The sequence below is a fragment of the Neopsephotus bourkii genome, unplaced genomic scaffold, assembly GCF_033783945.1.
Source record: "Neopsephotus bourkii isolate Nb327-2 ecotype Australia unplaced genomic scaffold, CSIRO-AGI_Nbou_v1 NB_1234, whole genome shotgun sequence".
Classification (NCBI taxonomy): domain Eukaryota; kingdom Metazoa; phylum Chordata; class Aves; order Psittaciformes; family Psittacidae; genus Neopsephotus; species Neopsephotus bourkii.
Genome location: NW_026901719.1, coordinates 5,173,925 through 5,189,021, shown reverse-complemented (window position 1 = coordinate 5,189,021; position 15,097 = coordinate 5,173,925). Strand labels below are relative to the sequence as shown.

Genomic DNA, 15,097 nt, shown 5'->3' with positions numbered 1-15,097 from the left:
TGCAACCATGCAGATGAAAGGAATTTCAGACAGCACAACAATAAAGTTCATAGTTCTCCAGGCTCCTTACCAGCATAATGGTGTGGCACAGTCATAAAAGTAGTGAGAAAATCTGAATAGTGACAGAGTTACCTGAGATTAAAATACCCATTTTATGTGAGTAGATACACACAAACAAAAACTTCATATCCTGCAAACACTTAAAAAAACCCCCCAAACACAACAGCTAAAACATTTTATACATAGATGAAGGAATTGAACCATTTTGAACTTTCAGTCAGACTATGTATGAGCAGTTACCTACTTTCGTTTTTTCTGCTCCAAGTATAAACACAACTGAAATTACTGTGTAATACATATCAGAATGCATGTCAGAAACCCAACAAAAAAAAGAACAGAAGATGATCAAAACAGTCTTATTTTTACTTAATAACTTGATTATGTCTCTGCCTTTAGTTAGGTTACAAAATGTTTCTAGGCAAGAAGTTATTTTATGTCTGCATCTGAAAGATTACCTTTTAGTAATCCGTTTTTTTATTTGCAATATATTGAGTTAGCTCAATGTTTGTGAAAGTGAACAACTTTTTCTAATACATTAAACAAAGAGGAAAAAACAATAATTTGGTGAGACTCTGATGGCAGAATGCAAGTATTTCCATGTAAGAATGTCAAGTAATTCCATAGACATCGACAGAATTGGTTTAAATTTACATGGGTATAACTCAGATCAAAATTTGGACAAGTTCATTCTAAATGAATTAATGAGCATTTATTTCGAAATTCGATAAAAGACTATTTGTGTTGGGAAGATAAAAATTTTCTATTCTTGGGTTTCAGACCTTCCAATATATTTTTAAATAGCTGATGCATATTTGTTGCTTCTTTCTGATTACTGAACAATGTATAAATTTTTATCCTTAGAAACAAGGTGCCTTGTCATACTGACTGAGGACCTGCTGACACAAATCATTTATCTACCACTGTAGGTGAGGCTATGCCAAATAGACCATGCTATTATTCTGTTTGCTGTGCAGCAAACTGCATTTTGACTGACTGGCTTGACAGAATTATCAAGGAAAAGCAAGCTTAAAACTTTACAAACAAATAAAAAGGTTTTAAGTTTTCAGAGGAGAGACTTTTAAAGTAAGCCTTAGTCATGCATCAACTTTTGAAGAAATGTTAACAGACAGCTATTTCTAAAGTAAAGCAAGCATACTGTAGTACTGGCATATTTTTCCAGTCAAATATTATCAGTAAAGAACTGGCAGTACCCTGAAGGTCCTCTGCCAGATAGCTGAATCTAGTACACACAGGAGAGATTAAACCACGATTATAGAACTTACTTAACAGTTTTATGGGTTGAGTTTTATCTTATTTTTCCTCTATTTTAAGAGCAATTTTGCTCAGCAAGGATCTCCACAGACATTATCTAAGATGGAACAATTCCCAGGTTGCAGTAATGGATTTTTATTTGTGTTGTCTGTGATAGGGTATGCCACCTCTGGATAGGTGTATTCTATCCAGAGATTGTCACCTCTAGATAGGTGGATTCTTTGCTGGCTTGGAAATTGGCTGGATGGTCGATCCCAAAGAGTGGTGGTATATGGCATCACATCTAGTTGGCAACCAGTCACTAGTGGTGTCCCTCAGGGCTTGGTGTTAAGGCCAGTGTTGTTTAATATCTTCTTTGATGATCTGGACGAGGCAATTGAGTGCACCCTTAGTAAATTTGCAGATGACACCAAGTTGGCCGGGAATATTTATCTGTTTGAGGATAGGAAGGCTCTGCAGAGAGATCTCGACAGGCTGGGTTGATGAACCAGTATGGTATAAGGTCAAGTCAATGGTATAAGTTCATGGTCAATGGTATAAAGTCAATGGTATAAGGTTCAAAAAGGCAAAGTGCCGGGTCCTGCATTTGGGCCACAGCAATCCCAATGAATGCTACAGGCTTGGGGAAGAGAGGCTGGAAAGTGGCTCAGCTGAAAAGGACCTGGTGTGTTGATTGATGAAGATGAACATGAGCCAGATTGTGTCCAGGCAGCCAAGAAGGCCAAAGGCATCCTGGCCTGTATCAGAACTAGTGTGGCCAGCAGGACTAGGAAGTGATCGTCCTCCTGTACTTGGCACTGGTGAGGCTGCACCTCGAATCCTGTGTTCAGTTCTGGGCCCCTCAGTACAAGAAAGACATTGAGGTGCTAGAGTGGGTCCAAGAAAGGGCAACAAAGCTGGCGAAGGACCTGGAGAACAGGTCTTATGAAGAACGGCTGAAGGAACTGGGGTTGTTTAGTCTGGAGAAGAGAAGGCTCAGGGGGGACCTGATCACTCTCTACAATTAACTAGAAGGAGGTTGTAATGGGTCTCTTCTCCCAAGTAACAAGTGATAAGACAAGAGGTAACAGCCTCAAGCTGTGCCAGGGGAAGTTTAGACAGGATATTAGGGGATATTTTTCTCACAGAGAGGGTGTTCAGGCATTGGAAAAGACTGTCCAGGAGAGTGGTGGAATCACCATCCCTCGAAGATGAGGTCCTCAGTGAAATGGTTTAGTGGTGGACTTAGCAGTCCCAGGGTAATGGTTGGACTTGATCTTAAAGGTCTTTTCTAACCTACTTGATTCTATGAGTCTGTGATGTATTATTCTGAACTGAATTAATTTCAAGTTATGTTGTGCAAAAAAATGAAATAAACTCCCAAATATTGGAACAGACATGAGATCCATGTTTTTAATTTACCATTTGAATGAATTAGAAGGAACTGTGTCTATTTTGTGCTCGAGTCTCAAACAGTTTGCTGAAAAAATTGCACAAATGGCCTCAAACAGATTCAGTAAAATGCAATACCCAAAGAACTAGGACTTAAGGCCTTGATTTTTTCTGAGTTCCCAGAATTTTCTCCACTAAATTCAATACGACCAAATTTTCACTTCAATGTGTGGGTTAAATTCATGGCAATATAGAGAATCTGCAAAATAAATTCCTTGTAATCTCTACCTCCTTTTCCCAGACTGGCAGAATTAAGATCAATAAGTGCTTTAAATCTTTCTCCAACTTGTCATTCTCTCCAGGACCAGAAATAGAAGCGTCCACAGATCAAGCATCACATATCTTCGGGAATACGTTAGGAAGCAGAGCTGGAGATATTGCACCTTTGTAGGTGCTGCACAACCAAAGGTAAAAACCTGGAATTCTGAAATTGTGTTTGGATGTTATTTCGCATACTGTGTTCATTTTTTTTTTAGAAAGTGGGAATCTTGTTTCTGAAAATCTTCAAACCTTTGTTTAAAGAAAAAAAGTAATTTTTGCATGAATTGAATATTTAGCATATGCAACCACTCAGAAACAATGCTACTCTGCAATTATTTTCTCAGCTATTAAACTTAACTTTTAGATCAGCACATAAATTATTATCACTGTGTAATTACTAGCTTTAGGAAGTGTCACATTTAAGGAACGGTTCCTTGAACTTTCCTAGTTTTCCTTACCTGTTCATGTCATCTAGATGTTCAGCAGCAAAATAAAAACTTTTGATCTTAGGATGGCAGGCTTTGAATGCACTGTAGAGGAAAAACATAGTTATAAAAATGCAATGGCACAACTCTTGTTTTTTAAACTGTACAATAGTGTGGTCACCAAGGTATGAGATGCATTCTAATTTCCTGAGGTGTCAGATGTACCCAAACAATATATAAACATATAACTTTTAGAATTGTGCCAGACTTCACCAAGTGCTCTTGAACTACATATTTCTAAATAATGTTTTATCCATATGTGCATAAATATTGTTCAACAATCACCTGTAGTGTACTATATTTAGAGAAAGTTAACCAGTTAAGGATATAATTTCATGTATCAAGTAACTTTGCTGATGTACCTTTAGGCGTCAATTTTTTCTGAACAGAAAACTGACTGAACAATTTATTTGATACAATAGAAAAACTCTTAGTCCTGGTGATTTCTCACATCCCAGTGACCTTCAGATTACCTTTAGCCATTAATGACTACATTTCAAACAGAAGAACATGATGCGCTGATTGACTTCTGAAAAGCTGTTATAAATCAACACTGATTTCAATCTTGAGGTCATTCTAAGCAACGGGCAATTACAGCTCTTCTTTTCTTTCCACTAAAGTAATCAACATGACTGGGCTGAGAGAATTACTGCATTTCATACATAATATGAAATAAATTACTAGAAAGCATTTTCTGACTGTGTTGGATAAAGATTTATGGTGAGTACTTGAGGATCCAGAAAATGGATCTGAAAGCAATTAATAATTTACAGTACAGAAGAATCATTTTTGAGAATAGCCTGAAGGTCTCTCTTAAAATAAGAACAAAATATGCGTTAACAGCCCCAAAGAAAATAAGGAAAACTGCAAACATGACACATGAAGAACATCATTACCATTTTTCTGAGACACAATGGATTAGAGAGAGTAAGAGCTATTTTATATATCTCTTTATATACATATATAATCCATTATGTCATCAGAAAAATGGTGGTGATGTACTTCACATGTACCATGCTTGCAGTTTTCAATATATATGTCTCTCTGTGTGTATACATATGCAAATATACGGAACCAGATTTTTAAGAAACCAGGGATATGAAATTGATGTCCACAAAAGGTATTGCTAGTGAAGGCAACATGAAATCGAGACAAAAAGCATTACAGTATGACAAAATGTTATGCAAGTGAAAGCATAAAGGGACATCTGCTCAGTTTAGAAAGACATTATCAGGTTACTGAGACCCAAAACTTGACTTCTTAAAATCGTTACAGCATCTGTTATCTGGATTCTTAAGAGTTTTTTATCTCCCACTGAAGCAAGGGATTTTCATAGCCACATTTTATGTTCTACTATTCAACAGGTACCAAATCGGGTACAAAGCCCCAATGTAAGCAGGGTGCAATTCTGAGGACTGAGTTGCCTTTATGCTGCTGCCCCAACAAAACAGAAAAAATAAGGCCCAAGGACACAGCACAGTAAGTCCAAGTTGATGTATCTTTTTTTGTTGTTGTTGTTAATGAAGTTTTCATTTTCTGCTCTTGGAAACTATCATGAAGAGTACAGTTCATCCTGAAGAGATATGTAGACCAACTGATACCATTTTACATGGTATGGTTTGTAGTACATACAGTTCTAAAGAAGACACTGACTTTGTATCAGTTGGTCTACATATCTCTTCAGGATGAACTGTACTCTTCATGATAGTTTCCAATTTGCTATTTGCAAACCATACCAATTTACTCTTGCAACAAAATATCAGTGATCCAACAGTCTTAGCAGACTTAAAAGAACAGTAACAGGCATTAAAAGTCAATATAAAAAGTTTTCAACACTAGTTACTCTAAAAATATCCCTGTGGGAGTATGGAGCTGTCACATTGCTACATATCCTCGACTTTGTGTCTAAACAAGAAATGGATTTGTGCAATGGCACAGATCTGGACAGAGGCAAACACACAGCTAGGTGAGAAGTTATTTAAGACCTTTCAAAAATACAGCAAAACATTGTCATTTTCTTCTTTTTACTCTGTCTCAGGACTAACAACACTCTTTGAGATGACACTAATTTGGAGTTACATGAAAAATTGATGCCTGGCCATTATTTATTTGGATTAATTTTATTTGGATTTCGTTATGCTTTAAACTCTTTACTGAGCCAAAAGGTATCTCACATATACATAGAAACCCGCACCAAATACCTCCGCACCCCCCAAAAAAACAAAACAAAACAAAACAAAACAAAAAAACAGCAAAAAAAAACCTGCACAGAAAAGAAAAGAAAGGAAAACTAGGAAAGTAAAGGGACAGAAGCAGCCAAGCAGCCTTCTTGCTCTTAATTCATATGGCTCTAGTCAAGCACTGTGATTCATGATAAAGTAAAAAAACCTTCTCCAGGAAAGATAGCACACAGAAACCACACTGAATTTGCCTCTTCTGTGTGAACTTATGATACAACCAAATGTCATTCTAATAAAGTCCATTGTGTCACTGGGTCAAGGGAAAACCTTATCCTTTGTTCCACTTTTTCTTTTGTGTAATTGCATAATTTTTGAGCATACTTACTATTTCTTGCGGCATTCACTGGCTCTGTCAATTTTGAATTCAGGTAGACTGATGAAACCTTCTGCTTTTTCATCCTGCAAAGGTAGTTCTAGATATTACTATTGTTAAGGGGTTTGTTGGAAAAAAACCAACCCACCACACTGAAAACTTAAAAATATTTTCACTTTCCAGCTTCTTACATAAGGAATACTAATGTATGCTCTGCTCTGGCAAACTGCCTACCGAAGTCACTGGGACTTTTGCCAAAATAGTAAGAGAGATCCCTTGGTGTAAAATGCAATTTTAAATACCCAGCTTTCTCAAACAATTTCACAGCTGAAGCAGCGTTTGAAAATACAGAAGATGACCAAATGTATTCAGGCAATTAGTTATTGTAATTAGTTAATTTGGGGGAAAGATGGACTAATTAGTAAGGAGAAATGCAGCCTACTGTAAGAAACAGGGAAAAAAGCAATTTCAATGTGTGTTGTTTACCATCTTTATATGATATCACATCTAAGAGGCACTGTACCTCTTAAGCTACTTTCATCTCTCTCCAACACTTAAGGAAGAAGACATCTGTCCTTCCTCCCCCCTCCCCTAAAGCCTTGCTCATAGTTCATTTTATCAGATATTGTCTCCTTTGACTTCACAATTTGAAAGCGTTATTTATTTTAAGCCACTAGTACATCAATAACACAGACTCTCTTATTTAGCTGCTCATAACTTTGCATGAGAAATTAACACAGGATCATGAAAGTGAAGCTTAACATACACAAATGTTATATGTTAAGGAATTCCACTGAACTACATATTTTTCCCAGAATCTCCATAGGTATTTATGCAGCCCATATGACTATGTGCTTTCTTAAAAATAAATAAATAGAAGACATAAATCAGCATGTAAAACTGGAACTGTAGCTGTAGAAGGTGCACGTTTGTAACAGGTTCTGCATTAGCAGGCATTTTAAAATCAAAAGGACACTGTTTAGAATAATCTTGCCATTTTTATTTTTTTGCATGGTTGGCTAAGTAAACAGAATTTGGCAAGACCACTGTTTACTTGACTGTCCATCTGCCACTGACGCTCCTCTCACCAGCCTGTGAATCTATTGGTGACTGCAGACACTTTGATGATTGAGCTGAGGTCTCAAAAATAACCAATTCTCAGCAAGTCCCAGGAAAACTGGGACAAGGGGGGACAGAGGTGGTCAGACCATTGCCTCCTCCATGGGAAAGTAAGCACAACTCAGTAGTTCCACATGCTCCTTGGCCATGTTTGGTGACCATTCATCGTAGTTGTAGATACAAATTACTGCTCTGATGAACACTTTGTAATAGACTTTGAAGAGGGAGGATGGAGAGAAGGGAGTTAGGGTTACTGATATGGAGATGGGATCAACGCACAAATGGGATAAGTCCATGGCAAAACAGGCTTCAGTAACTGTTCATGGAACAACTTGCTTTCTGTATACTCAGGGAAAAGTTGTGTTTCACAGTATTTTAAGCAGGATATGCACGAATGCCTGCAGTGATTGAAAGAACCATTCCAGGACTGCGTGCCTCTACATGTCGGCAATGATTTTACTTCAGTATATTTATTAATGAACTAATAGAGTTTTAAATTAACGTTTCCTAACCCACTGGCAAAAAGTTTTCTTGGTAAATCTGATATAAATAAACATGCATTAATGCAGAACATGTTGCACAATCAAAGCTGCACACAATTCAGTTGGGCTGTTCCAGCACTCTTAAGTTCAGCATATATGAGCACTGAAAGCTTATCAAAAGCTACAAAGAAGGAGAACTCAGCTGAGAAGAAAAGCATCTTCCTTAACTGCCAGAGGTTTTGGTGTTTTCAATAGCACAGATAAACAAGGAACACCAGGCCGTACATCATTAAAATTTACACCCCCATGACTAAGGTTGAATGACAGGATTAAACAACTACCTTTTCCCTTTCAAGGGTTGGAAGATAGATTTTTTTTAATTTGGTGAGAGCAGGACACAGGAAAATGTGTTATTTCTCCTTTTAGTACATAGTGAATTTGAAGGATCAAATATCTCTAGACCTTAATGGTAATTTAGTCAGTCAGTCAATACTAATTTCAGTGTGATTATTTGGGTGGATAAAATTATTCACATACATGAGCACTCAAAGCACTGGCTTCCCACTCAACCATAAAAACAGCAGTACATAGATTATTTGTTGAAGCAATGAGCATAGATGCTCACCTCTTCATTGATATACCAATATAGAGACGTATCCTTCAGGACAAACCAATATTTTTTCCATTTCTGGGAGAAATAACTCTTGGCATCTTTCTTTTTCCAAAGCCAGCCTTCACAGTCCCCTCGACCAAGATCTTTACATGAGATTCTTCTTTTGCTTTTACCTGGAATAGGAGCTGAAAATGACAAGGACATGTGAAAGCATTTGATCTGACCACTAAATCAACAAGACAGCCAGCTAGAAAGCACTATGTATTTGTTTAAGAAAATCAATTAAAAATTTCAGCCTCAATTTGTCATAAATAGATTTTACAAACATTCTATTTCAACCCCAAAGTCTATGTAAGGCACAGTAAGTTAAAAATAAAAACAAATCAAACCAAACCATGTTCAGCACCTCACAAAGCTCATATTCTATGGGTAAGACAGAAAGATATTATAGAGAAAAGAAAGGCAAGATATTTGAAATCAGAAAAACGGTTATTTTTAGTTTTCAAAAAAATTAGTATTTCACATCAGATTAAAGCACACAGCATATAAATTCATGTACTTTCACACTTGGCTGTCAAATACAGCTACTCAAGTACTTCATGGGTATTCAAAACCCTCTCTTTTTAACTGCTTTTGCAACTAAGGCCTTTGTACTTCTAAATCAAAAGGACAATTTATCATGCTATAAATTACCTGGCAGCTTAGGTAATGAGCAAGGACCACAATAAGGCATTACATGCACACAACTGGAAAAAATAGCCCTGGCCCCAAAGATGCTAGAGGCTAAGTATTCAAAAAACCCCCACCATCAGATATATGCAACATGTACTAACAGCTTCTCAACATGATCAAATGAACTAAACCTTGAATAGGAGCTAAAAAGTTCTAGTTCCTCAGATACTGCAATACTATAAACATTAATGTTGGCAATTCCCTTCCTACCAATACATGAAAGCAAATTTAATTTTTACCTTTGTTCTTCTTTTTACTTTTCTGCTGTAGAGAAGACTGCTGAAATGTCTAAAAAAAATAAAAATCAAAATGGAAGAAGTGAAAATGCAGTGTTTATATTCAACCACATCCTTGTTATAAAAGAAGTATAATATTGTGAACACTGAAGTCAGCACCAGGTAACACCAGCCAACAGACTTCTAGGCCTCAGAAAAAAAGGTAATTTTAGTTCATCTGCTCATAAGGTTGTAAAGCAAAAGCACACAGTGAAATATCTTAAAATAGACCACAAATTACTTTACCAACAACTGAAGTTACTGCTAATGAGGAAGGAATGTCTCCCTTTGGTTAGTACAATAGTGAAGCTACACTGCATTTCTAAACAGCATCTCATTAAGGTCTGCTTGACATAAATATGCAAATATGCAAATTAACACTGCCTAGTGCAGGTGTGAAGGCATTTATGTGATGGTCTTTAGAACATCAGACAGTTTGCTCAGAAACGGGCCTAATATTTTTAAAGATATCCATAAAATTCTGCTAAATCACAACCGTGAAAATGTCTCCCAAATAAATATCCTGAAATAGAAACCACTTTCCATTTGATCAGGTTTGGACTGGAAGTATTTCTCTCCAATTGATCCACTCCCATGAACCACCCCATTGCCTTGCCAGTGAGACAGGAAAGAAACTATTTGTTTACTCAAGATCCTAGCTTATTAAAAATGGCAACACATATTAACATATTCCATGGTCATTTTTGGTAAAAAACTTTGATTTATATAATCATCATCACTCCAGTGAACTAAAAAAATAATTCTGTAATTAATCACTCCAAAATTTAAAGACATAATTTTAGTTGTTTTGAATTTTAGTTTTCTCTAGACAAATGTATTTGTGAATGCTAAAACTAAGAGAAGGTGACATTCAAGTGTCCGAGTATTAAAATTCTTATTTCAGTTCACCATGAGCAACAAAAAAAAAACAAAAAAAAAAAAAAAAAAAAGCTTTTGTACCATTTGATAAAAATAAATCTAAGCAAAAGCACTGACAGCCCTATAATCCCAAATCCTGTTCCTTGCAGGTAAGACAAACCCTTACCCCAACTTACAAGGCTACCTTTCCAATTCAAAATCTGCTTTTCATTTCCTCCTCCCCACTTAGCATTCAGCTGAACTCATTCAGGGTGAAGCTCAGCTACCAAGGTATGTCTTGCTTCACAGCTGAGACATTCTCAAGAAGCAAATACTAACATGTCCATGGGGATAAATTGCCAGCAATACAACAATAATTAAGTGTAATGCATAAAAATTAACTGACTTAGAAGATGTGCTGATCCCTTGTAGACCATATCTAAAGAAAGCTATTCACCTGTATTACCACCTCAGACAGCCAAAATAGGCCTCCACTGGGAACAAAAAAGGAGTCCATTTGTTTTTATTCCCTGGCTCTGTTTTTTTTTTTTTTTTAATTCTGCTTCTGGTATCATCTCAATCAGCACCAGCTCTCAGCAAGCTGAGACAGCAACTGCATCCCAACTTAAGTCACATAAAATATTTCGACCTTCGTAGGACAAAGATATTTATGGCCCAGGAACCAGAGTGACTGGTCAGAACTGTGTAAGTAACTCTCTCTTAGATACTTTGAAAATCTTATCTAATCCAAAGTGGTTGAAAAACCACACACACGCATATAAACCCAAAACTTTAGCACTTCTTAGTTCACAACCCATACAATTTCATTCTGCTGCTTGACTTTTCTGTACTAATGTTTTCACAGCGCCAAAACAGAAAACGAAAACCTTTGCTTGGTTTTCTTATAACTGATTATGAAAGCAGATTAGAACAATATGAAAAGCCTGATCTTTAAATGTTTTAACTGTAAATTGAACCTGCAAACGTGCGCTCTCACCTCAGAACTTCTGAGTCAGTTTTGGGGAAGAAAGGGTAATGAAGGGGTATCAGGTTTTAACTGGAAGACAGCATGTAATTTAAATGTCTAGCCATTTTTTTATACATTATGGCATATTGCAAAATAGAAACGTTTTATTAAATTCAGTTATTATTCTAAATGAGCTCATTAAATTAAATTGTAATTAAGGACAAAATCTAGAACTGAGAGAAGTTCCTGGGAACTATTAAACCATCTTCAGTGATTGTAGCTAACACTTTAGATTACATAGACTTCAGGATTCAAGTTGGCTTGCCCTTTGCAAAAACAGCATCAGCTTTTTTTTTTTTTTTAAACCTGGAAGATGTATATGTAAAACATATAATATATAATATGCAATAAAAACCCAAACAATGAGGATGAAATCTAAAAGCGCTTCTTCTGTTGCTTTTTTTAGGAAATCATTGGATGGAATCTGCAGCCTCTTCCAAGTTATTAGCTAATGCTTGACGCCATTTTCTCAGTGCTGTTTATAATCATAGAATGATGAATGAAGTCATGTCCTTCCTCCTACTCAGAGAAAGGCTTGCTTTGAAGCCAGTGCTATTGATTTGGGACAACTGGTTATTTTGCCAAACTTCAAGAGACTGAGGAGGAAGTCTAAAGATTTGGGGTCAAACTATTCCTGTATAAGAGCTTCTCTAAGATCTAATATAAATTCCATGTATGGTCCATGGAACACTACATCCATATCCAAAAAATAGATATCTTCTAATATTTACTTGAACCCCTTCATGGTGACAGAATTTGTAGGTCTACCAAAATAAAAGACCGTAACTGAAGCTCCTCTGACGATCTGGATCGGCCATAACAATTAGCACTAAATTTGACAGCTCCTAAAATCCTCTTTCAAGTTCTTATTTGTTTCTTCACTTTTCTGCAGAGATTTTGCACCTGCTCATTTTCAGAAACCTGGAAGAGAGAACCAGGTTATGGAAATAATAATCCCCAATTTTCTGCCTGAATTTCAGCTCAGTATGATTGGGAAGAAAAATGACGGGTATCTTTACAGTTTTTTTGAGAGCTCCAGTCAAATCCAATTTTTCTCAAGCTTCAAGTTTAGACACAAAGGAACTATTTACAGTCAGACAGTTTTCTTCTGTCTCTGTAAGATAACTTTCTCTAGTTTCAGCAGACTAGCTTGTAACATTTGTGATTACTGGAACTTTCTGCTGCAGATGGAAAAGACAGTATCTAGAAAAGGTGGTGCTTCCAATTATTTGATTGATCTCTCACACTCAATACTTTGAGAACACCAGCAATGTTCTGTTTTTGTTGTTTTGATACACCACATATACATGTTTCTCTGCATTTGGTGTGTTGAGAGTCAAAATTTCAGAGCTAAAAGAGTGAAAAGGGGAAAAAACTCTAAGCTATTTATATTACATTGTCACACTACCCACCAGTATAAGAAGTCATGATCCAGGGTACACCCAATAGAGGATTTTGCCAGAATCTTATTTGTTTACAATCTCATTTAGGCTCCATTAAGAGCTACTGATAGTGAGTATTACTTTTGTAGATATTTGTGGAAAATATAGTTTTCAAGCACCATGTTACAAAGGTATGATGAGAGATGACCTCTGGCAGCTCAGTTTGAAACCTCCTGCCAATCAGTAGCAGAATTTCATTCACAACAGATATGGTTTGTTTACAGCAAGAGCAGGTGTTAACCTGTTACTGTGTTTAGCCCTCAAACTAAGCAAAAAGATTACTGTTCATAGTCAGCTAGGTCTTGAAGCTATCTGAGTCCACACAGACCATCTGCAAGGTAGCTTCTGAAGGACAAGCTGAAAGGCCACACAGGACTTTACTGGCATAGGAGAGAAGAGACAAAGTATGACCTGATGTTCTGTTATGAGTTATGAGGGCTAAGGATCAAATGAAGCATCTATAGGTGAAACTACACTCAAAAGGGTACCCACTAAAACATGGGATAAGGAAAGACTATGCTCTAAGTTATGATCCTATTTAGGAAGGCAAAGACTTCACTGCCTTGTTTGAACAGTTGTTGTTGACTGGGGCTCAGAGACTGCTAGCAGAAAACATCTCATGCTTTGTATATCCAACTTCTCAGGTCATGCAGGGTGTTCTAGGAAATGCTTCTTTTCCTGTAATCACAAACACTAAGATTATTCCAAATCCTACTCTATTCTCTTTTCTTCTTACATTTTGCTGAATAATTATTAATTTTTTGTTTACCTCTGGATTTTGAACTTCTCACATACATCCGATATTCTCTAATTTATCTGTGGCTATAAGTATTTAGTTGCCCCAAATCAGTACTAAGTGGCACTACAGTTGTGCATGTAGTATTTTTCATTTGCTGCAAGAGCTCTAGTTTACATAACCCTTCCAAAAGCAAGGCTTCAGTCTGGCCAGGTAAAATGCAGATACAGTAAATGGGATGGTGTATGTAAGAGACAATCTAATACAAAATCACGACAGTAAATTTATGAAAGCAGATCCAGAAATATTTCCTATGCTAAAGTCACAGGCTCATGACAAAACAGTCATCATATGTGAGCCATTCATAAATCCATGGTGAGTTTGAAGGAAAAGTGATTTAAATAAAAAGGATGACACAGTTGATTAAAAATGCCCTGAAACCTTCAGTCTTGCCTCCCAAAAGCAAAATTTATTGAATCAAATCTTGATCTTTTGGTACACTGGCAACAGATACTTCTGCTCTCCCTGCACAGCTCTCTCTCCTCTTAAGCACACTCTATAATAAAAATATCAGACCTGGGTATTTACTAAGTTCTAGCCTAAAACATGTAATACTAATACACAGTATGAACATTATGTATGTACAGACTTTCAAAAGTGAGATTATGTAGTACAAACAAAATAATGTCAACAAGTAAGGCAGAGTCATTATACTAAATATCCTGTGCGTATTTCTCTTTTAAATGGCAGGCATGTCAGAGAGAAGCATAAATCACTGGTTCTGCAAATAGGCTGGGAGAGGCACAGACATATTAACAGTCATTGCTAGAACAGATATCAGAATTTACGGCTTGATATGTTACCCTACACACCATATTCCTCCTCCTCCTCACTCAGTCTTGCTTTTTCAGAACTGCAAAAAGATGTTTAAACACTAAGGCCAAATGAACCTGTATTTGCAAAATTTGGCAAAGCAATAGTTTCCTTGGCAGCAGCCAAAAAATTCATTTTAGGTAAGATAATTTTCTACATTTACCTGACAAACAAAGGCCATGTTTTTATTCCTTCTCTCCCTCCCCACAGCAGCTTCATGAAAGGCTTCTACAAATTACTAGATCTATCTATAGATAGACGGCTATAACATCTATCATGCATGGTCACAGCTCTAACTGGGTTACTGTATTTTTGGAGCTTTGACCATGAATTCCAAATACATGCATTTTGTTAGTGACCACAAGGATAAAAAGCCAGCATGTGTCTTAAGAGGAATATACTAAAACCTTTTTACTGTAAAAAATGTAGCCTGAGACCCCGAAGCTGCAAACTTTCTAGCTGCCTCTGTTGTACGCAATTGCTATGCTACCTGTGCAGGCTGTTGCCCTTATTATGTAGTCTACAAGGGCTGATACTGTCAAAGATGTCTAATCTTTTCATACAGCTGTTCCTATAGCTGCTTATTCAGGAAGAATATGCTAGCTAAGGACAGAACTATGGTTGTCTGAAATGTGACAGCAAGTACAGCTTTTCTGTTCAGAGATTCTTATTCATTCTCCCAGACTTAAACTTTTTCTTGTAATACAGGGGGCAGTTGCATTTTCTGTGGAAAATGTTGCATTAACTGGATGCAAATTTGCAGTTGCACAAGCTAGTACAAATTGTTTGTGCAAAACTGTTAGCATAACACAAGCCAAACTTAGAAAAATAAGTGGTTTTTAAATCATCAGGTCATGTGAGAAAATAATACACAGTGG

General features: G+C 36.6%; 1 protein-coding gene across 7 annotated transcripts in view; it reads right to left on the bottom strand.

Annotated features, from left to right (window-relative positions):
* CNKSR2 (connector enhancer of kinase suppressor of Ras 2) overlaps window positions 1-15,097 on the bottom strand; it is a 212,526-nt gene that overhangs the window by 50,466 nt on the left and 146,963 nt on the right. For all 7 annotated transcript variants that reach the window (XM_061364565.1, XM_061364567.1, XM_061364564.1 and 4 more), the window contains 4 exons: window positions 9,248-9,296; window positions 8,289-8,461; window positions 6,075-6,148; window positions 3,483-3,554 (listed from right to left, as the gene is read on the bottom strand). In XM_061364565.1, coding sequence (XP_061220549.1) covers window positions 3,483-3,554; window positions 6,075-6,148; window positions 8,289-8,461; window positions 9,248-9,296 — 368 coding nt within the window. The remainder of the gene's footprint in view (window positions 1-3,482; window positions 3,555-6,074; window positions 6,149-8,288; window positions 8,462-9,247; window positions 9,297-15,097) is intronic.